Genomic DNA, 25370 nt, shown 5'->3' on the forward strand with positions numbered 1-25370 from the left:
ACCTAAAGAAAGTTATGGACCCAAAGAACTTGAGAGTTATCTGTTAAAACAATGCAACTAATTTTTTATTGTATAAGTAATTTAACAGATTTTATTTATTTATTTATTTTTGTGCTAGTCGCGTTACTTGGTAACAGTAAAGAGGTACCTACATGGAGACGATAGTTCTGGCTGGTCCATTAAAAGCTGCCAAGATGCAATCTTAAATGAAGAATAAATTTTTATTGACTCGGAAGAATTAAATAATAAATAGATTTGAAATATCTCCATTTTAAAAATTGAAAATTAAAGGAACTACACAATATCCAAAGGGAGAGATATCGACAGAAATGCGCAGTTCTATAAAAACAAGTTTAAAAATGAAGTAAGAATGAGGTGCAATCTGAAGGGGAAAATTGGGCGCAAATTATGCTGGTTTAGCACTGATTATGAACTAGTAGAAAACGCTCTTTAATCCCTGAGGATCAAGTGGAAAACTGCTGGGCACACACAGAAAATGAGTCGGTCTGGCCATTAGTTAAAAAGTAAGTATAACTAAAATGACCTCTTAAATGAAAGGCAGGCGAAGCAAAAACCGGGAAGTTTAATCGAACAGGGGAAGAGGAAGGTAAATTGCATGCGACTCTCAACAGCGAGCCTAGAGCAACCAAAGGCAGCTTATTAACAAGTTGGAAATGTAACATTACATCCTGCCACAAACATAAATACGTCATGGGGCAATTCTTTTCAATGTGTTTTTCACCATTAATACATAGTCTCAGTTTTTGTTTTTAATTCATATTATTTTTATTGTCATTTTTTTGTAAAATACATGTCTAACAATTAAACTAATTTCATATTTATTTGTTCACAAAATGAATGCATCCATAAAATTCAATTTCAGAGGTTTATGTTCGTATAAGCAATACATCAAATATATTTATTTGAATAAACGAATACAAATGATGCCAAATTAATTTTTGCAATACAAATATAATAGACAGATAAATTTTAGTAATAAAATCTGTTATCTGTACAAAACAGTTCTCAACCGTACGGGAACAATTTCTGCAAATACAGGTTGGTTAATTAAATATTGGCCTGTGTAATCTTTGTATGGAAATTAAGTGCACTGTTGCGGAATACAGTTTCTGGGCTGAAATAATTATTTAATAAAAAAACTTCAAATAATATTGTGTAAAAACAATATATAAATGTCATTTCCCATTGAGGACGATAAAAAATTCTTATTGATGTGGGAACTTTATTCCATTTATTGATTTGTCTCGCAGATTTTTTTTGTTTACAAAACAAAAGTCACATTCTGAATAAAATTCGGCTACGATAACTTAACTGTCCATAAATATGAAACAAGTCGCTCACTTATAAGACTACAGATTTGCATTTCTCATTTAAATTAAAAAAAAAAAAAAAAAAAATGCACTTGTCACAACAAAACCAAAGGACCAAACAGAGTTTTACCATTTCCGAGTGACCTATCCTTGTCTGATTAGAACCCTAGCCAAAATATTTTTAATTGTGCAATTCGTTTGTATCAAAATTGGCTACATTTTTCCTATAAAATCTAGGTAAGGAAATGAAATTCACCAAATAAATAAACCAAAGTATAGCAGTTCGTTTATGAAACTATTCTATTATTGGTAGTGTTATTACGTCTTATTAAAAATTAAACCTTCCATCTCATTTAACACTGCATTTGTCCATACCATTCATTTCTTCTTATTTGCACGCTTTTACTAAACAACCGAAACAACAACAACAACAACAACAACAACAACAACAACAACAACAACAACAACAACAACAATAATAATAATAATAATAAGGGAAGGAATAGCTGCGCGGTTAGCGTACTGGACTCCCACGGGAGGTCACGGGTTCGAATCCAGCTGCTGACCCTTAGATTTTCTCTTCCTAGGAGCTTCTTACAGCTCACTGTCCGGTGATGGAAAGTGTTGTCTGTAACGAGAAAACACTGTCCAGGGGCCGGCAGTGCACTGAAAAAAGCTCCGGGCGCCAATAACCTTAGATGTTGACGCCTTAATTAAAAAAAAATAATAATAATAGAGGACAAGCAACTATTTTATCTATATTTAGTTTTAATTAAAGCAAATGTTGCAACCAACTATCAATACAATTATAAATACTGTTTTGCTTCCATTTAAACAATATTTTTGCATCTTCTAGCAGCAATATTTATTGCGAAAAAAGAAAATTACTCTGATAAATCTGTAAGAGCAGATATGCTTTCATATAAAAGAAATAGTTTATGTATTTTCTATGTGACCCAGAACATAATATAAATAAGCAGCAACTGAATGAAAAAAAGAAGAAATATAAATAATTCGCAATAGATGGAGTTCCGTTACTTTATCTTGAACTAGCATATAAAGTGTTCAGCCTACCCGGACAGCGAGCAGAACCATAGGACCTACATAACTGGTGGTTTGGCAAACTTACTTCACTTTTATTACTCATATAAACTCCATCTTTAATGTTTATGGGCCTGCCTCACATAAATGATAAAAACTTGTGAATTGTTAACTTTTTTTTCTTATGGTAAGGGCAATTTGACGGATAATTCACAAATTAATAAAACTATATTAAGTTAACTATTAGAGAACATTATTTCAAGCTAATTTTATTATTAAAAAAAATAAGTTTATTTTTTATTCAACTTCTAAAATAAACAAACTTAGGTTCATTTTCTGTATATTGTGTATTCCTATATTGCAGTGATATGCCAAAAGTAGGCAGTAGACTCATCACTGGTGGTAGTAGTCAAATTTATTCAGTCAATTTTAGAAATACCTCAGAAAAGTATGAGAACCTTAGTCTCAGTCTAGTTAAAATCTTATCGATCTCTAGTTTAAAAATGATTCCGACTTCTATGAGATACGAATCGAACTTTGAGAAGATTCAGCATTATTAGTTCAATAATGACTTTATAGAGCAAAATTATTTCTTTTTTGCGACTTAAATTATTTTTGAGATTAGCAAAACAAAATGAAGAAATTTTCATTTTCAATAATAAACTAGATATAAATAAAGTAATTTGTCTTTACTTGCCAACAACAAATTATTACTGAAATATGATAGCATTAATAATAAAAAAAAAGTCAAGAAAAGTCAACCAATAATGGATTGAAATTAATTTCACGGCAGCAAAAGAAGAATGTAATTTGGCCCGGGGTGAGAACTTGAAACAAATTGAATCCGTATTAAAAGTACAAGGGAGTTACTTCACTTTATAATGAAATTTCCCAGGCATCTGTAGAGTGACAGAGTACGACCGACACCGACTGCGACAAGTGACAGTAGTATGAGGTGAAGAAACGTTTGCCAGACAAATAGACCTCCTAGTCGCCCCTCGCTTTACCTCTATATTGATTTAAATCTAATTCCAAGGCTTGGAATTGATTTATGAGGCCTTGAATTAACTTTGTCCCTTTTCCACTTTAAGACACTGCTTAAGTGATTGTGCTTTTTTACAAAGACAGTGCCCAACATCACCTGGTTTAGCTAAGGTAATTAAAAAGTTAATTGTGAATCTAGTATTATTCAGCACTTATGTTGCACTTAATTTACGTGAGTTCTCACAATATTTCTGGTTTAATGAATAATGAGAACATTCTTGGAATTCTTCTGAAAAAGTCAGCAAATAAACGAATGTTTGGAAAGCCACTAAATGCCACTTATTGAATCTGAAAACAGTATGAGTTAGTTCTTCAACCACAAATATACTGTTTTATCAATAAAGGAATTGATTGATTAATTTAATTTATGAATTTTAGACATGCAACAGCAATGTGACGCTAAACCACTAGTATGGTCTCTAGCACTTGCCGTGATTATTCATGCCAGTTTGTATTATTTGTACATTATACAATTTATAAAGTATAATGTGAATATAAAAACATGTTTAATCAAAATTTCAAGAGTGCTAATTAACTGCAGCAACACAATGTCTCTCATGAAATTATTTTAAATCAAAATTACTTTTTCTTTTTTGTTTGTGTGTGCATATATAAATTTTTTCGTTTTTCCCAAACTGATTAAACCTATTTGCAATCAATGTAAACTCTGGTCCATCTAAAGTTTTCGCAATTAAATTAAGTAATCCCCTTTATTACCCCCCCTTTTTTTTGTTTGCCCCAAAATATTTAATTGGAAAAAGATTTTATTCAATTGAAAAATTGTGTTAGAATACAATTCTAGAGAGTAATAGAGTAATCAATTATTGTAAACAATAATTTCCATATTAACAGAATTTTTGGTGGCAATACTAATTACTGATAAATCCATCTATTGTGTTCAAAATTGCCAGATTTTAACTTTGCATTATTGTAAATTCCTAAATTATGGATTTGCCACTTTCTATGCTGCCCATACCTTCAATTTAATAGATAAATATGAATTAAAATTCAATAATTTCAATTTTAATATGTTGCTGTTACCTTAAAAGTTAGCTTAGAAGTTCATGAAAACAATTAACTAATATCTAAGAAAGTTGTTTTGACAAATCATTTTTAACTGAAAAAAAATAAAAAGGCTTTACCACTATTTTGGTAAATATAAGAGTTACCTGAGAACCCACTAATGAATTAATTTTACTGAGAAAATGTTTTAAATAATATAATTAAACATTTAGTTGTATCTTAAAAGAAAATCTAAAACATTTTAAGGAAATCGCAACAGGAAATTAAGAAATTTGGATTTAAGCAATAACCTTAAAATTTGGAGCAGCAATCTCTCAAAAACCGAATATCAAGTTTAAGCTTACTGAGATATTTGAGTTCTTTTTTTTCATGTAACGATGCAGATCATGAGTTATTTTTTCTTTCTTTCGCTCTGGACCCAGAAGTACTGCTTGCTTAACAAGATACCATTAAAGCAGGTATCAGACCTTGTTTAGCGATTCGGCATCACATTACCCAAAATACAAATGTTTTAGAAGCAATACTTTTTATGAATAAACCGTTTAAATTTATTTTGGCTTTAGTATGCCAGTGTAATCAAGTTATGATTTTAACATGAAATCCCTAGTGCAGTAATAATAAATCTGCTAAAGAGAGGCTGAGGCGTAGGTCATTGTATGAAGTGGAAGAAAAGGATGTTTTAGTGAAGATGATCGAGTAGGGAGTTGTTGGCAAAGAACGGTGGATTGCGCAGGTTATAAAAGTGATTTCCGATAACCTGAGCTAGCGTGCTCCAAAGATAATGCCATTAGGTATATAAATATTGTACCAGCTTCACTTAATACCATCTATTATCTTCTTCCAAGTAGTACACACCGTCCTCTTGTAAATTATAACTTCTTCTTACATAACTATAACTTCTATTGTTGGAAATGTATAAAACTAGCCATATTTCTTAAACGGTTACCAGTGGTAATTAAAGAAACATTTGCGGTTATGTCAAAGTATGTAGATTTTTTAACCGAAATATCTGTTTGGTAGTTCTCTGTCTAAAAAAAAAAAAAGGGGATAGTATTTGTAAAAATGGTTTGAGTATGAGTTTGTGTGAGAAAAACTAACTCAAAAACAAAAACTTGCAGGATGTACAGACTTTATATTTAGAATTAGTACTCCTGACAATATTTTAACCCCATCAACCTTAAGTGAACTGCTTTATTGATTCTCTTAAAACTTTGCAAGGTACATGACTCCTAAATCATTTTCAAACATTTCTTGAATGGAAAATTCTTAATGCATTCAGGGTATCTAGTTTTTTTTTAATGTTCTGTAGATATATAAAGTAAGAATCAAATTCATATTATTGAATTCAAACTGCCCTAAACCAGCAGACGTCTTATGACTGTATTAGTGTTAGTTACTGGCTTAGACTTGGACAAAAGTTTTGTCGTATCGACCTAGAACAAGATAGGTAACTGATTATTACCGAAATTTTTAAAGAAATCTGTACCATCAATTTAATTCTTTTGAAATTACGTAAGAAGTTGAGATGGGCTGGCTCAGCATCCAATCACAAGAACTTGTGTCATATGGAAACAACAGTTTCCAGGGATTATTATTATTATTTTTTTATTTCATCATAAATTTTATGAACAGTAATATTGTAATATAGCTGTAAAAAGAAAGACTATCCCATCCTCTACCAGAATTCCATTAAAATGAAATGTATTCATAGAAAAGTTATACATCGTCATCTATGGATGGAATGTGTAGCCGGGAATAAAATGATAGTTACAGGCGCAATTTATTCTAGAAAAATTTTATTTGCAAAGTATTTTTGTTTTTTCTGACTTTTGAACATATTGTGATCAGACTTAAATCTAAGAATAATTAGATTAATTGGTAAAAGTCTCAAATTTCTTATAAGTTTAAAATGGTTGACTTATTACTTAGATGTTGCTGAATTTTCTGGGATAATATCAAATAAAAGTTATAGATTTGCGTCTGTGAAGATAAATATACCAAAATTAAAGAAAATCGTTGCACAAAACTTACAAAAATCTCTAAAAAAGTTAAAAATTAATTTTTATAAAGTGGCACTTGCGGTAGAAGAATTTCGTTAGTTCGTTACTTTAAATAGGCATATCATTAATTTTACTTACTTTTAATCGATGCTTCACAGTAACCGCTTTTTTGACTACAATCTTTGAATGTCTGTATGAGCTTAATTTCTATCGTTATTATTTATTTTTTTACATAACATACTCCTTTTGCAGGAGATGTAAAGGCAAAGGAATTGTGTGAAAGTTAACAAATGTTAAAAACCAGAGGAAGAAAGATAGAGGAAATAGTAGAGAGCAGGGAGTTGTTCTGAATGTGGAAGAAAGGGTGACAGATAAGGGCCGAGATAAACTGCCGTTCTAGGCTGTTGCCGTTCGCATCACTACTCGCGTAAACGGCTCTTCTTCCACGTTCTCTCAACTCGCCACTTAATCCCATCGGCCCTATGTCTTCTTCACCCAGCCGATGAACACCTACCTTTCCTTGATAAATAACAATTTGTTGCTCTAATTTATAAATACTCTTTTACAAGTTATAAGTATTGGTTTATATAAAATTTCAAACGAAATAGAAAGATATAAACATACATTTTTTTTAAAGGAAAAGTTAGCATATTTGTTAACACAATATTCATTTCAGTGATATTTCTGTTCATTGTTTCTAAACAATGAACTCTAGTAAATGAACTTTTAAACTTTTACTCTAGTAAAAGAATATGAGTAAACAAATTTAATGAATACAAGAATTATCTTATACTCATCTAATTTGTTCGAACTAAATCTGGTAGAGGAAAAGCAGGCTTTCTAACCCAGAATATTTGCGGCAAATAATCATGTCTACCTCCAACAGACGAAATCCCAGAAAATATTCTTGATGTTTATCACTTCATTAAGAAGTTTAAATTATATTCATGATTTCGTGTTTTCACAATCTATGTTTTATCTTATTAACGGTTTTAAATCAAGAACTCTCTTTTGCCACTTCTTTAGGAAATTCGCGTTACAAACATTACAATCAGGCTATCTCTAATTAACATCCACTCATTACATTTACTCATTACACACGTAAAAGAAGCCTACATGCATTCTTTGAAGAACAATGTCAAATATTTTGGAATTGTTTTTATTAAACTACTCCTTCTGCAATCTTCAATAGATCTGAGAAAACTTAGTTCAACAAATCAGGAGAATATGATAATGCCCTTCCGTTTTGCTATCACTGTTTTCTCTGGATGTCTGAGTAAAACTGTGGTTTTTGAAATCCCATAATTGGGAAATCTATTCCCAATCTTAGATTCGTTTTGGAAAACCTGAGCTTTCTAGAGGATGGTCTCAGGGGGCTTTTTATATTTAACGATGCCTCTATCACTACTGATCTCAAAGAAATTGGTCGAAGAGCCATCTTAACGTAACACCTGATTATTAAAAATAATTGTTCAATGATTTATAATAGATGTTAAATGTAATAAACTTTGTAAATAACAATTACCAATTTCTAAATACTTTTGGTGCACAGGATCGTATTCATCCCAAACAATAGTCCTGAAGCGATTCCTTTCCTTAGAACCAGATAGCATTGAATCTTTAGAGTGATATTCGTTTGGATTTCTGAAACAGAATAAGAGATTTAAAATTAATTTTCAATAAACTAATGAAACGGAAATCAGAAGTACCTTGATCAAAATATGCAAAATTCTCAAAAAATAAATAAATATAATCTCTATAAGTGGTAATCGGATTGAGGCTGATTCCACAAAGGCTCATTGCCATGACTGGAACAAGCTGCCAATTCTCATGGAGAATATTCAGAATGGGTGGACGTAAATAAAGCTGAAATAGTGAGAATAGAACGGGCTGTTAGGTTTTGCGGAAATTAAGGAAACTAGAATTTATTATCGGAGTACTGAAGGAGAATTTGAAATCTTTATGAGGTGTTAAATTGAAAACATAATTTGGGATGGTCATCTGAATGGTTACAAACTTAGATTATTTGGTTTTTCTGAATGTTAAACTGTTTTGCATAACCCAAAAGTTTTACTTCTTAGTTCCATATAGTCTTTGCAGAAGTGGGTTTAATTTTGCCTTTAAAAGAGGATTTTAAATTAAAAATAAATAAATAAAACAAATCAGAGAACAATCAAAATCAAAAGACACCCGGACTCTTCTCAGTGCACTGCCGCTTCAAGATACTTGTGTTCTTTGTCAACATGAAATCATACAATACTTCTGTCAACAGCCAATACAATAAGAGCCTCCGTTGAAGAAAAAAAAAATCTAAGGGTAACTAGTTGAATTCGTACTCCACAGTGCCCTGCACCAGTCCCTTACACATCGAGTTAATATTTTGAAATTTTTTTCTAATAATACACATAACAAATATGTCTCCAATAAATTAATAATGGTGATGAAATTTGCCTGTCTTTTAAAAGACATTCATCTTAATATTAAGTCTACCTACTTTTTAAAATTTCTACAATTTTAAATGTCTTTCTTGAATTTCAGAAGTCACGATTTCCATAAATAAAATGATATTTTCTTAGCAAGTAGATTGGTAGATGAAAACCCCTCTTCATTAAAATGTTTTTACTAGATGTTTCGGCCTATTAAAGCTATCGTAAGCCTACATATGTGCCATATTTTATATAATTCTTATTCTTTACTGATTTCCCCCCTTTTTTACAATTTGCTAATAGAAACGTTAAGTAATAACATTTATACAAGAGGCGTTTCGTCCTCCAATCAACAAGCAAAGGACTCCTAGTATCCTCCAATCAACAAGCAAAGGACTCCTAGTATCCTCCAATCAACAAGCAAAGGACTCCTAGTATCCTCCAATCAACAAGCAAAGGACTCCTAGTATCCTCCAATCAAGACTATAAATATAAATAGATTTACTAAGCTTAGTTTCTAGTTTAGCTACTGTGTTGTAGAGGAGGTTTCTTAATTATAATCCAATGCATTAGTTGTTTATATCACGTTTTAAAAATGAAGTGTAACCAATTTGTATTAGATTTCTGTCCTAGAATATTCAGATTTTTATCCGACGCAGTGATAAACGGTTGATTGAAGTTTGAAAGAAATTCTCAAAGCTAAAATAATCTCGATAAAATTTCTCACAATTTAATTAAATTAAACTTGCATTAACAGAAAGTTAAGAAACCAATACGAATAATGCAGGTAGTATTAACTTCATCACTACGGAATTTAATCAAATGCCATAACAGTAATGTTATACAAAGTCCGTATTGGTATAAATTAGCATCAAGTCTGCTTAGAAACTAAGAGATACTTGTGCATTAATTTATATTCTGTAGGACTTGCAAGTATCCAAGCATTATATAAAGGAAGTTCCCACATAATATATACTCACATTTATACCTATACAACCATGAGCAGTTAGTTATTGTATGCATAGTTCATAAAGACAAAACTTTCTCATTATTTATAATACCTTACTTTAATGTGTACACTGTTGTCTTCTAAGAAAATATTTTACCCCAAGTTAGAACTAGTCAATGCAGCATCAAGCAATTATTTGTTTTTTTGAAAATAATAAGCAAAAAGAGGGAAGGGATTAGCTATGAGGTTAGCATACTGGACTCCCACGCGGAGGTCCCGGGTTCGAATCCAGCAGCTGACCCTTAGATTTTCTCTTCCTAGGAGCTTCTTACAGCTCACTGTCCGGTGATGGACAGTGTTGTCTGTAACGAGAGAACACTGTCCGGAGGCCGGCAGTGCACTGGAAAAAGCTCCGGGCGCTAATAACCTCAGCTGTTGATGCGCCAAAAAAAAAAAAAAAAAAAAAAAAAAAAAATAAGCAAAAAGATTTTCATTTTCATTGGATGCCGAAATTGTAGATATCAACTCGTTACTACCGAGATTGTATTGGATTTAGCTAATTTAAAGAGAGTGAAATATATATTTTTTTCGTTTTATGATCAAAAACTTTTGTCAGTTTTTTTGTTTTAATTTCTATTAGAATGATATTCACACTCACAAGACCCCTCAGAGAGTCGTTCCTTCTCTAATCGGTGCCTTAGTACTACAGTTCGGAGCTGTAACAAGGTCTGGCAACGCTCACGACTAGTCCAGCTTCTCCACTTTTAGCTCTTCTTCATATTGGCTTGTGCTGGAATATCCTTTTTCGCCATTTACTTTAAGAGAACATATCAAAGTTTCCTGCCACCCCTCAGTATTTTTCACTTTTACAAATTTTTTCATTTGGGGGTCTCACCATAAAGAATAAAGAACTTCTGAATTAATTCAATAAAAATCATTTTAACTAACAATGGTCAAGATTGCCACTTACAGGCCAGCCATTAGAAAAAGTAATTGTAAATTGTAATCATAAATTTCGGTCACTTTGTATTTTACTGCGTGAAATTATTATCTATCTATCCAGAATAAAATAAAAGATAGATAATATATATTTATATATATATAAGGATTATGCTAATACTTAATACATTTTATAAAATAGGTATGCAAATTAAAGAGGCTTGGTGTTAATAAGAAGAGGTTACCGCCTTGCGAGGAGCAGGTAAAAGATTATGATAATGAATGTGGCTTGTTTGTGACCTATCAAGTTTCTAGCAAGAAGAGAAAATTTTTGTTTGCATCATGAATTTTCTAAAAAGAAAATGTTTAATAAACTATTCCATTATTATTTAATATGCGATATTTCATTTTTACCTGTTTTATTACTAGCTATGGCTATTATTCTTTCTACTGGCTTTTACTTTATTTTTGAAATTTTAAGTCAATGACACCCATTTTTCAGTCTTTTTCAGTGCACTACCATCCTCCGGGCAGTGAGCTGTAGCAATCTACTGGGAAAAGAGAAAAAAATCTATTGGCAGACAGCTGTATTCAAACCAAGGGTAAATCCAGATAACTGTTGCCCCACTTAATCTATTCTGGTGAAATTATTTTTTAATCCTTTATTTGGTGGGTTTGGTATCTTATACTCATGCTTCTTCTCATAATGCAGAACAAAAGTTTGTATTTTCCTGTTCGGTCAGAGCAGTTTATTGCTGGTTTCTTCCAAGTAATCAAGTTATTGTGTTTACTATTAGTTGTGCTCTAATCTTCCAAGCTGCCAACTGTTGGAAGGAATTATTAAGAATATATCATCAAATAGATGGGGCAAATGACCCAGTGACATTGGTTTATTAAATAACATTCTGTATTTTTTTTTAAAAAAATTCCTTGCTCTATAACTGTTTGACATTGTGACTGCATAGATCAATCTTATTTTAAAAATTACAGATTTGTTTTTGCATGTTGATTCTGTTCTGATTTACTATGATGTTCATTAACATGTTATCTTCTTGCTAAGTTTTTAATAAGTTCATATTTAACAATACTTTCATTGATGAACTTCTTTGCTTTACTTCGTTCTTGTAATGATTTCTATATCCAGAACTGTTTCCTACATTACGTATGATGAGTTTGAATAGAACTCAAATTCTATTGCTAGATCATGTCGGTTCACATCTCATTTTCAGATTCATTTATCCAGCTGAATAATGGCGAATATCGTAATAACCCTTCTCAATTTCTCTTCTATTATGTTGATCTACAGCTGTGACAAAAGTATTTGATTATTTCTCTTTTTCAGTAAATAATATTTTGTTCGATGGTATTCCTAAAAAATTCTGAATAATTTGAGAAAAATTTGTTGTACATGTGATTTCCTGTAGCCTGCCTTGTTAGTTTCCATATGTTTAGCTTTCATAAAGCAACAACTTTATCCAGGGGTAAATAATAACAGTTTGATTCAGTTTTGTAATCCATTTGTAACGTCGCCTTATAACAGTTGCTTTGTTCTTGTGGGCTGATCATCTAGCAAAACACGTTTGGCAGGAGGCATCTTCAGAGAATATTATAATTCTCAGGAGCTTATTAATATTAAATATTATTATTAAACTGATGAATATATTTTTATTTAGACCAAAATCTGAACGTCTTAAACAAAATATGCATAGGTAAATGTTGATTTATTTAAACAATTAAATAAAAATAAGTCTAGTTATAAAAAAAAAGAAAAGATTTTGACCAGGCTTATTAATAACTACAACAAAGATTCATGGGCAAGAAGTACCTCGTAGAACTCACAATTAAAAGAAAAATATTTCTAATATTTCTCACAAATAATTGAAGACCAAAATATTGTTTCAGAAAGTTGTGCAATAAAGTATGACAATACGTATTTGCGAATAAAGTCTGTATCAGAGTTGCCACAAAGTTCACTCATCTGGGAGAAGAAAATTGGGCCTGCAACCAATCCATCATCACCCATACCAGTTTCCCTCATATCCAGTTAATCCTAAAATGATCTCGTAACTGTTTTCCTTTTAGCTTCTTTTAGCTATCAAACATTACTCTTACAGATGCATCATTCTCCATGACCAACCTCCGTCACTCTAAATGTATGCTAAATCTGTTTACACTCTTATTTATTGGATGATTATTTTTAACAAAAGTACTTCTGCACAATAGTTTTACTAATGACCCTCTTTCTTTGATGAAATCTTATTGGATAATAGAAAATGTATAATAATAATAATAATAAATAAAGAGTTTATAGGCGTTTCAATTTGTTTTATTAATAATGGAGATCAGAAGGAAGTATGTAGCTGGAGATTAACAGTTCTGGTTTACTAAACTAAAATTGTTTTTGCGCCTCTATTGGGCCAGTTTACAAGAGCAACAGATGTTAAAACAACTTTACATCCTTTTTACCCACAAAATATAAACTAAATCATTGTCATTCGTTAACATATGTATTACGGTTATTAATGTCTTTTAGTTATTAGAGTTGTAAGAAAGTCTACCAATTTATTAAGAAAATTCCACCCATTTAAAACTTTTATTTATGAAAAGTGTAAAATTAAATTATCATCTTCATGGAGCGCCACAGAGTTTACGTACCAAATGATTTGCTTAATAAATTTTCAAAAATCCCAATTTTCAAGTTGGACAACGTGCCAACGGAATTCTTATAATTATCAATTACGGAAGTGACAGTGATTTTTTTAAATTTGATAATAATCACTACGAGAACAAACAACTCCTGAATCCGGTTTTCTGGAATTTTTATTGTTTATATCTCCTCTTAGTCAGTATTAAGTAAATACGAAGGTTATTATGCAATTAATTCAAAATAACTTCTGTTAGTCGTTATCACACGCCCTCGCCGTGTCTATCCTCGGCTATCATCCACGATCTCGACGCCACTAGCTTCTCTTTAGATATACATCTTAGACCTTCCTGTTTTTTTTTTTGTTTCTACTGAATTCTAAATTTTATGTAGCATCTACCTTTCTGATTAATAAGGAAATTACCTGCTGTCTTTTTCATGATTCAACTTTCAGAACCGTACAGTAGAACCAATCTATTTAGGGTCTTATACGTGTCACTTTGTTAATCCTGCCAATTTCTTTATATTGAAAATAACTTCTGTTAGTCGTTATCACCTATTTTTTTTTATTAATCTCTTTAGAGAAGTTATAGTCGGCAAATACAAAGGTTCCAACCTACACGAAACCCTGAACTTTTTAGAATCTATAATTACAACTTTAAATCAATATTTAACGCAAAAAATAAATAATTTAGACAAAATGGTATGACATATTCCTCAAATCCTTAATATTTCGAATAAAACTATTGTTGCCATACGAAGATTTCGGCCAGTGAATTTTCTTTATTGCAGAAAATTTTTCAGTTAGTTTTCTTAACATTCGGACACAACTCAAGCTTTTTTTTTTATTTTAAAAACATCAACCCAGGAAAATTGGTAGTTCTCGAAAGAACTCCGTACTTAGCCATGTTATGACAGCACAATTACACAGTTATATAATTAAGAAATCTTAAAGAATCTCTGAAATTTCAGTCTTGACGATAATCGATTTAGCAGATTTTCAGAACAGGTTTTTTAAATTTTTATGATTCAATTAATTTCTGAAAAATAATATTTAATACGTACATATTTTCATAATTTGTTATTTATTGATTATTACACGCTGGCGAGTACCAATTCCCTTTGTTTGGACGCTTAAACAATAACTAACAAATTCTTGAGAAATTATTTAAGAGAGTAATAAATTTTGTGCTATTTAATGCTCACGCTATTCCATAATAATTTTATAGAAGAGTTATTCTTTAAAAAAAAAAAAAAATGGAAGAACTCCATGGGCCGACAACTCTTTGTTTTCTCTTTTTGGGAAAAAAATAAATAAATAAAAATTACTACACAAGCCTCCATAATCTAATTCTTCCACTGTAATTAAAAGACAGTGCAAAGGGGTTAAATAAGGTTTAATTATTTAGCACAATGGCTTGCTACTTAATGTAGTATACACCCCTTCCATTGTTCACCAAGTTTTTCAAAACAGTAATAACTTTCTAAAAGAACAGCTAACATCATATTCCTTTTAAATTTATTTTAAAAGAATTAAATTAACTGAAAGCTGGATAACTGACCGAGGATAGAAGGTGAAAATGATTAGTTCGTATGCTGAGGTTACCCAGAATAGACTAGCGACAATAATTTGGTCGTCCACATCTTCGATAGCTTCACTGCGGGGCGTGTGATTTTGAAAAACATGCTAAAGGAGTTCCAAATGAATAATTTCCAAATACTTCACTCACAGATTTAATTTGTATTTTGGAGTTTCAATGAATTCCACCTAAAAAATAGTTTTATTTCAAATGAATACTTTTTATACCGGGTATGACGATTTATCTTTTGATAAGCAACGAGAATTGTTGATTAAAAAAACCATTTAATGAATAAATTTAGAGGGAATGTACAAAAACAATTAAATTAGGCGCACCAACATCTGAGGGCGATAGCACCTGGATTCATTTCCATTGCATTGCCGGCTCCAGACAGTGTTCTCTCGTTACACCATCTCCGAATGATGTAGCTTTTAAGGAGAAAATAATCGAAGGACAAGCAGGATTTTCACGGAGTCCAGTGCCCTAACCACACAGCTACTGCCTTCCCATGATACCTTGTTCCATAGAAAATAAGGACTCTTCGATATTTTCAGTTTAGAATTGAACAAAACAGAATTTAGATAACAGTGTCACTGATATTAGGCCAAGTAAGATCCATAAAAAAAAAAAAAATGTAAAAAGTTATTATACTAATATAAAAGTAATCTGATAAAGTTGGAAGCAGCCTTTTTCTTTAAATTGAACTTCTTATCTAAACTCCAGTTTTGAATTAATAAAGGAAATTAAAATAATATTTAGAGAGGAATTTAAAAGAAGATTAGAAGCTAAGAATATTCTGGAGCAATGTCGACTACAAGATCGATCTTCAAACTTAAATTAACCTCAGAATAGATTGAATTGAAATAGTGAATGAAGAGGGCTAAAAATTAAGAATTTATATTTATATCCCTCACAAGGGGAAGTATTGCAATCGTGCACATTGTAGATTTTGAGTTTTCTTAGAAGAATACATAATTTCCGCCAGGGAACCCTTGATTTTCATCGAAATCAATCTAAAAAAGCTTTACTGAATCGATAGTTTAATTTTGTAAATTCTATTGAAAACGGCCTCTATGAAACCTTTAAAACTCGTAATTGTAATCGTACTCTAGGGATCTGTAACTTGTATATTAAATGTTCGCCATAAAAACTTCATTTAGGGAACCTTAAAAGGAAAGCTCTCCCTTTTATGAGCCGTTTTAGTATTATGTAATGCAACACTTGATAAACATAACATTCACATTTGAAGACAAAGTCAAGACCGGATATCTTCTTCTTTTTTTCACTTTTCCGCAAATTTCTCAAAATTCTTTTAACATTGAACATTAATTACTGTACGAAAGGCTTTAACTATTATTAAAACTTTATCGTCATAGCATGCTTGTTCTGGAACATTCTGATAGGTTTCTTATATTTATCCATCAACAGAGATAGTGTATCAGTTTAGAGCGGTTAACTGGAATCATTTGTAACAGATCTGTCACATGCCTGTTCACATACTCCTTCTACCTTAGCATGATTCTGGCTTTTCCAGAAACATAAGAACTTTGTCCAAGGTTATTTTTTTTTTTTGCTATAAAATTCTTTTTGTCAGTTTGATTAGCAGCTGGATCGGATGCTTTCAACAGGGAATTGAACATCATGAATATATTTGAAGGTGTTGTAATAGGGATTATTTGGCACATTATTATAAATAACTCATACTGTCTCGTTTCCTTAAAGATAAGACCAAATGTGAGGCATGATTTACTTAATATTTATGAATTGCAGTACAGAAAACAAAAAAAAAAAAATCTTATTAAATTGGATTAGTTAAAAGTATTAAAAGGAAAAAGCGCTAGAAATGTTTGCCACCATTACATCAGCGTCAAATTCTCGGTCGTATAGACTGATCTCTTGGTTCGGGTATTCACAACCATAGAGGCTTTGCCTAGAGGTTGGGTACGGTCGTATTGCAGGCTAATGTAATTTTGCGTTAGCCTTGCCTACAACATAATTCGGTCACTCTTTAGTTTGAACTTGCAGGCGCCTGCTTGAATATCTCGGCCGCCTTCTACAACATTAACTTGCAACAGATTTCGCAAGATGCCTGCTTAGAGCTCACTTCGGCCGACCTTGAGTCGACTCACGAGGACTAACTTAATCTGTAGTGATGAATTGATAGCCTCATCTTAAGCCAAGTACTAGGATTCCTGGCTAAATCCCTCATCTGTTTTGGTTCCTCTTCCTTTCTTTGAATCCTTTGTCGAGTTTCAGGTGCAAGAGTTTCTTGGCTGAATCGTCCAGTTCCGCAGCTTAAAGTGCCTTTATTCCATATTGGGATTGATTTACTGTTCGAAAACTGATAAAATAAAATTCTATTTGTATAACAATATATCAAATACATTGGAATATTTTGCTGGCTGTACAATACTGGATCAACCCTGCTCGTAGCAACAGAATTAATTTTGACAGTCCACCACCCTTCCTCTTCCCTGTCAAAATTAGTCGGTAGCAAAGTAAAAACTCTGGAAGTTTCAAATCCCAGAACACTTCATAATAATTTCTCTCCATTTTCATCATATCCTTCCTACTTGCAATAAAACTTTTCCCGTATTGAGTTACCGTCTTACATTTTTAATTTAATTAAATTAAACCCCTTCTTCTCTGAAATCTCCTGTATTTTATTTTCTTCAAATCCTACGAGATACTCCTTTCCTAATCAAGTAATTTAAAACGCTGACTTCTGACATATTATTTGCTGACCTTTTCAGTATCTTTCTTTTTTGTAGTAACATTTCTTTGGACGAGTACTTTTGACAAAACTGACATAAAAAGTTTGTTCACTGTACGAGAAGAATTCGTAATTCTTCAGTTACAGTCGTGAATACTGGCTTCAGGCAGCAATTCAGGACCTAGTGAATAAACTTGCAGCAAATTCCTTTCTACAACAACTACCCAATAAGCTACCAGAAAATGATTAAGTTTTGATTGACTGCAAAGTATATAGAGATTATAGTACTTTTTCATAACTATAGATATTTATTTATAGTTTCCATAATTTTCCTCATAAATATCCGCTTTTCACTAAAAGGATGCATAAACCATATATTCCGACATATTAACCATATTAACAAATAAAGTACAACAGGGACGAATCAATATCTTTACAATGTAAAAGTGAATTAAATATGGTTTTGAAGTTAGTTTTTATAAAATTCTGAGTCTTCATTTTGAGCGGCAATAGAGCAGAATTTAATAACGTAGAAAAGCTTATTGATTACTTGCAGTTCTGCAGCACTTTGATCCAAGTTAATCTTGGCGTGCATCCCTATCTAAGAGAGATTCTGTAAAGTATTACAGTAATTACACAACATCGCAAAACAAACTTCAAAATAAAAAGTACTTTTTAATTATAACATTAAATTTTTAAAAAAACACTCGCCTGACATTTTTTTTTTCTAAAGCGATTTACATAAGTAATTTTTTGTTGAACCTATTTTTGTTTTTAAAAAGAAAATCAGGCCAAAACCATAGAATGCATTTAGCCTGATTTTGTCTAAAAACTTATTACGGAGACAGGCATCGATTAGAATAATCAAATTTGTACTTTCTGCGATTTTCCACTATTGAAGTTATGCTGCTCATGCTCATTTAGAATAAACGATTTGTAAAAACACAATTTTTAGGGGTACTTAAAACAAATAATTTCTGTAAAAATTCAAAATGGAAAATTTGCACGATAGTCAATAAAACTTTTATAATCTTACAATATAAAGGAGAATGGAGTCCAATACTTGAACGTCATGCTATTCTCAAGTTTCTGGGTAACTTCACTCATTTAAATGTGTGGTACTTTTCCGGTCTTGTTCAGTGTTGAAGTTCATGAAGTTATATCTTGGAAAGTACCAAGATATGAAGTAACTAAATAGTAATTGAACTTGTTATGAACTTCTGAAGAGACAGCGAAGTTAAGAAGGACTTAATGTTTCTTTTCATTTAGGTGGGCCACCTCTGAATATAAAAAATATAACTATAATTCTTATAAATATATCTAAGATTTTAATTTTTTTAAATTTATTTTTAAAAGTTGCTCTAATTATCTCGATTTTAAAGCGAATTGGAGATTACAAACACTTTCTCCAGCCGCCTAGAATCTGCGAAATAACTTCCATTCCATAGTTTCAGTTTATCTCTCCATAACGAGAATCTCAAAAGTCAAGTTTCAGTTATTATCTTAATAAAACAATTATCGCAGAAATATCTTAGTACTTCTATGTTTCAAATTTCTAGCACTAGTTCTACAAACAAATTAATGAACTATAATTAAATATTATTCTGGCGGATAATAGATCTAACTACCGATCAGGTGTTGTGGACAAAGATGGATAACTAACACTACTTTTACTACCGAGAATCAAACCTAGTACCGCCATACATTTTAGCCGCCCACCAGATAATTATCTGCAAGATTAATTATATTTTTTAATTGAGTGATATTTAATTTTTTGCCCCAGACAACAATATTTAGATTTTCATGTTTTCATTTCTTTTTCATGTAACTCAAAGGCAATTTCAATTAATTTTCATTAACATTACAGTTATAACTGCCTCTATAATATTTCTCTTTATATTTTAACTTCCTCAAGCTGGTTGTGTTCTGTAACTCATGCTGCCATTGTTTCATCACAAGTTGGAAAGTATTTCTGCTTTAAATCATCTTCATCTTTCTGTTCTAATCAAACCAGCTCATTTCTTATGTTGAAGACTAGGGGTTCGCCTTTTCCATGAATTGAACATATAAAATTACAAAGTTTCATCACTTGTAATGTTCAGCTAAGCCTAGATTCTTACGAACCATTTCTTGGGTGGTATAATGATTAAAATAAATTTCTTTTCTGAGAAGTATGGATCTTTGCCTTGGCCTGTTGACGATGATTCAGTTACAAAACTTCTTGTGACAAAAACCATAAGTTAATTTTCGAAATTTTAATCTCTAAGGATTTCTCATGTAAGCTTATCTTACTATGAATTATTTCTGTATCTTAAGATTATACGAGTCAATTATAAAGAACATTTTTAAAAGCTACCAGTGTAGGCAAAATAATTGGCTTCTTAAGAGTCATTGATCTTAATTAGCGAGAATCAGAGAATTTTTAATTACAGACAAAATGAACGTCTAACAACTATGTATATGTTGTTTATTCAATAATTATATATTTCAGTAGATCTCAGGGATAGAATTATTATTGAAGAAGTTAAGCGCTTGAAGTTTATTTTATACAAATGTTTTGGTCTAGATTCTAAGGCAAAAGTTTTTGTTTTTAAGTGAAGATCACAGCTGAGGATTTATGTAAATAACAATTATTAAATGCAGAACAGCTTTCTAGCTCTGCTTCTGAAACTACTAATCAGATAAAAAAAAAAACCTTTTAAGATGCAGTTCCAAAAATTCAGATGTTAGATGTGTTTCTGTCGAAAACTAAATTGAAAATGTGAACGATCGTAATCCTTACTAATAAATGGTGTAAAAGAAATAAAAATTATTTGTTCTATCATTATTTTAAATAGATGTTTATTCATATTTCAGAAGCGACAATATAAAACCATGTTCGCAAGCTTTATAACTATTACCAATTCTGAAATTATCTACATCCACAAATCAAGATTGTATACATTTTAAAAGTTAACAAAAAACTTTTCAAAAGATAAAAAAAAAATGAAAAGGAACGGCAGAGTGAAAAGACAGATAGGAACTGCTGGTAAAGTAGGAAGGGAAACAATAAAAAATGTTTTTCTTGCCCAACTTCAACTGAATAAATAAGAGAAAAAAAGAAGAGCTTTATCTGCAGGTGCAGTGGGTGATTGATTAAAATAGATTTATTGAAGCTCTCCAGCTAGACACGGTTTATGTTGATGAATTATAGCACTGTTTCCTTTTCTAAAAAAATAATAAGTAAAATTTTATTTAAAAGATTTCTACTAGAAAATAAAAAATAAAAATTAAATTTCTTTAAATTTTAATAACTAAATTTGAAATGGATTTCTTAAATTATATTGAAAATGAAAAGAAAACTCTGGAGTAAATCTACTTCTGCATGACTACGCTGATACAACTGATTGCAATGAATAACTCTCTTTAATGAAGTTGATGACAGAAATACTGCTTTTTTCACTTTATTTTGTTATAATCAGGGCATAATTGCGCAGAAAGTAACTAGGATAACATGGAATGTCTACAATACACTCAGAAACTATTGTTTTAGTAGCAATGATGAATGAATGTTTTTTAAATTCATTGTGCAAAACACTTAAGTTAATTGTCACAAACTTTTCATTGGGTGCAAGTTTAAGAAAAGTCAAAAATAAAGGTAAGCATTGCTACTAAATGCCTACATGTGATAATAAACTTGCAAAGGACATGTCAGCAAATGAAATACATGAAAGTACAAAAAAAAAAAAGGTGTAAGTGGCCTGAAAAAAAGGGATCAGTTAGATTATATTAAGAAAAAAATTAATTAAAGTAAAAGGACCCTTCAATGTTATCTGCTTCAGTAGTTTCAGAAGAGATGTCCAATGATAAATTCTAATTTAAGATCATTCAACATAATTTTATCAGGATCTAAATCTGGTCGAATGAAATATTCTTCAATTTAATTAAATGTATAGCTGAAAATATTTTTTCAACATTTAGTGTGCAATTTATGAATGCAACTTTATACATAACTTCATTAGTCCAACATAAGGAAATAAATGAGTGAAAATTCTAAAACTCACAGTTCTAAGGATGGTCACAAAACATAAAAAAATAAACTAAGAAGTGTTTATTTGTTTTGTAAAGTAATTTGAAACTTATCCCATTTTCTGTTTGCTTACTGGCCAAAGTTATATAAAAAGCGTGGAAAACTAGGCCAAAATAACTCCGGCTTGTGGTACTGAACATCTAAAGATATAAATAGCTTCTTTATTTTTATTTTATGGGGAGTTTTGGAGGTAGAGGATTTTCATGAGGGGACACTTGGAACTGAGGGTTTATCGTATATGAATGAGAAGTGAAAAAAGTAGTTAAATAGGATGCGATCAAGAAAGCTGTAAGAACAGGATAAATCATCTCATCTCACTAAGTCATGTGTTATCACTATCAGGAACCTTGAGTAAAAAGCACTACTTCTACAAATCTGCCAAATAAATAATTTGAAATTACAATTTAGAATGTCGTAAAAAATGGAATTTTAAAATCTAAGAGGCTTCTTCCTATTCGTTATAAAAATAATGTGAAAAAAAAAATCGCTCAGATTTTATTTGCCTTGGGGAAGAACATTTCCTGAAAAGCCTATTTTCTAAATTGAACACAATTAAATTTTCAGTAGAAAGGGGAGGAAAAAAAATACGAGGTCTTTAGTATGAGGGGGGGGGGGGAAATGAAGAAGAGCAAGTATGGAGAACATTCTTTTACAGGGATGGATAGGTAGAATCAACAATTATCATCCCTAAGAGAAAGAATGTGTGCTAGAGTGAAATTGAGAAAAGTGACGCAGCGAGATAAAAGGCCGGGCTCTGCCAGCATCACATACCGTTCTGTCCCACTCTTTTATATGTACATACAATTCTCTGGAGAATCTCACAGAATTTCCTCTCATGCCTCCTTTCTATCTTTTTATTTGACAAACAATGTCCTTTGCAGATATATGTTTTGCAAGTGTAAATGTGCGTATGTTTATTTAGGTAGCCCTTATTTTAATTTACGCTTCATTCACTCACTTCAATTTAAAGAAAAAAATATTTTTCTACACTTAATCAAAAAAATCACAAGTAATAAATGTCTTTTACAGCTGGAATAATTGATTAATTGAGTAGTAAGTAGGAATAAAATAATTATTACATACCTCTTACTCCATAATTATTAAGAAATTTAATTAATGAATTTTAAATTTACCTTAATAATTTCAGAACAAAATAATGGAACAGGGTGTTCGAAATTCCCCAGACTCTCACTACATAAAGACTGTTGGAGCCTTCTGGAGAAAGTCGAATCTTTATATGTCACTGAATAGCTAAGTCGCTGATGGTTGCATAAAAATGCTCTTATCCTGTGACAAGATATGTGAAATATAATTCTTTTGAACAGATCGTTAAATAGTTTGAATATACATAGCTCCAATTCTTTGCCAGAGGTTCAGATTTTGATCAAGTGACTACAGTCGAGGAAATGAGGCAGAGTCTGCAGTAAAAATAGCTAGCAGTAGTTTTAAAGAGAAAAAAAGACTCGGAGGCTGTGATTTATAGCAGAATCTATTGGAATAGAAGGTACTTCACTTCACTTATGGAAATGACACGACTTAGTAGCTGTTTTCAAGGACAATGTGATCAGGTATCCTAGTAATAAGCGATTCCTTAAAGCTGTAGCTTGCTGGAGATGTCTCAAGATAATGAGAGAGAAAGAAAAAGAAGCAACTATAAGCATTCCACATTCTTGCTGTAAGGCTAACAATGGATATAAGGCACATTGTGCAGTACTTTCAAGATCTTATCTCTTGCAGGGAACCTGTAAAGAATATTGTCGCAATCAAGGAATGATTCACCAAGAAACGACGCCACGAAACTGAGAGAAGTCCATGTTAGGGTTACCGTTGTTAGGGAATGAAATTATTATTTTGTATAAATATCTTATAAACTACTTAGTAGTTCGAAAAGAATACATAAATATATTATTCTTGACTGATACTAATCGAATTATTAATAACTGCAGCAAAACATAAACATAAAACTATGTTTGTAAAGGAAGAAATAAGTCTTGCTACTTTAAATTAGAGTTACCATTAAAAATAATTAAATTTAAATTTTAAATGAATTCTCCTTTTGAATTAGATACTGAATAGTTTGTTAATCATGTCTTTTAATTTATTTCATCTCTCACCAATGAAGTGTAATACAGACCTTAACGAAATTCCTTTAGAGAAGTCAATCCAGTAATCAAAAGTTAAGTATTTTAATAATTAATCAAAGAGAGAAGTTCTCATGGTCTGATAAATTTTGAGTAAAATCAATTTATTACTACAACAAAGAAGATTAGATTAGATTTGCTTGGGAGCGACTGCACACTAAAAGCTCTGAGATCTAAAAAATTCTGCAGTATATCCCTGAAGTGTCGGTGTTTGTTCGCCCTGGGTTTAGGCAATTGCAATGTGTACAATATGCATTGAGAAAGCGATAGAGGTAATCAGCAACTTTTTCTTTCTTACAATGCTTAATTTTTTATTACCAAAAAGTTTATTATCATGATTCTTAAGGTCTTAGTTGAAAATGTCAATTTTCAAATTCTTATAATGGTACTTAAAACGGACGGAATATTACTTAAAAATTTCTAGTGTCATGATCTGCACAAAATTAAAAACAAAAGTATTTTGGATTGTATTGTAAAACAAATAATAAAATAAAATAAAATTGCCTTGTGAAAGCATTGACCAGAATGTAAAGCAATATTTCTTTCTGATGGATAGAGAGGTCCAAAGCAGTATTAAAATAATTACTTGGAATCCTTTCCACAGAGATTTCGTGAAGTTTGTGTTAACAATTTGGGAAAGAGGTATATTTGATTAAAAAAAAAAAAAAAAAACTAAGTATATTATTTATTGACGATTGCCCTATTTCTATTTTAAAAGTAACTATTTCCGTAAGCTGAATTGTCTATCCGAAAACTAGCATTTGCATGCAGCTTTTAACTAAACTAACATCTTAAATGGCTTTTTAGTACCACTTTTTGATCTGACTTTCTCTAGAATAACCATAAGTATAACAATGAATCTTGTATTGAATAACCTAATCAGCCATAGAGAGAGAGAGGTGGAGAGATCTTCTCAATGTAAACATCTCAGAACAATAATAATAAAAGTCTGCATTATGTAGCAACAACGATTATTTTGTCAAAAAAAGGAAAAGGCGACAAAATGACTGGGCGACGAATGATGGTGACAGGTTGTAACGAAATGTGAACCAAGGGAAGTCAGCCGCCAGAAAATGAGATGAGTATAGAGAATTACATGAAGATTACTGATGATCAGGAGAAATGAGATCCAGAGGTCTAGTCACAGGAGCAAGCAAATGATTCCAATAACTAAAAATAAATTAAATATAGCTAGTTCTTTATAAATAAATTACTTAATCTGTTTGTGCAACAATCACAGTAATATTAAGAATTATAATATGCAATGTATGTACGAATCTTACAAGTAGTACATTAGGTCTATATTGCACATATTTATGTAAAAGTGGAAGTAATATGCAGATTAATGTGGGTAGATTCGAGTTCCTTGGTTAGTACTCTATATGTATGCGTCCATAAATTACCTCTGTAGGATATAACTAAAATGTGCAAATTTGTCTGTCAGTTGTAAGCGTTCATACCCCACCAAGC

The 25370-nt window shown here is 31.2% G+C and overlaps 1 protein-coding gene across 24 annotated transcripts in view; it reads right to left on the reverse strand.

Moving 5' to 3' along the window:
• LOC141452377 (neuroligin-4, X-linked-like) overlaps positions 1 to 25370 on the reverse strand; it is a 673353-nt gene that overhangs the window by 1950 nt on the left and 646033 nt on the right. For all 24 annotated transcript variants that reach the window (XM_074124433.1, XM_074124455.1, XM_074124453.1 and 21 more), the window contains one exon: positions 7965 to 8083. In XM_074124433.1, the coding sequence (XP_073980534.1) occupies positions 7965 to 8083 (119 nt within the window). The remainder of the gene's footprint in view (positions 1 to 7964; positions 8084 to 25370) is intronic.

This window comes from Rhodnius prolixus, unplaced genomic scaffold (assembly GCF_049639745.1).
Source record: "Rhodnius prolixus isolate KJV_2025 unplaced genomic scaffold, Rpr scaffold_3, whole genome shotgun sequence".
Lineage (NCBI taxonomy): Eukaryota > Metazoa > Arthropoda > Insecta > Hemiptera > Reduviidae > Rhodnius > Rhodnius prolixus.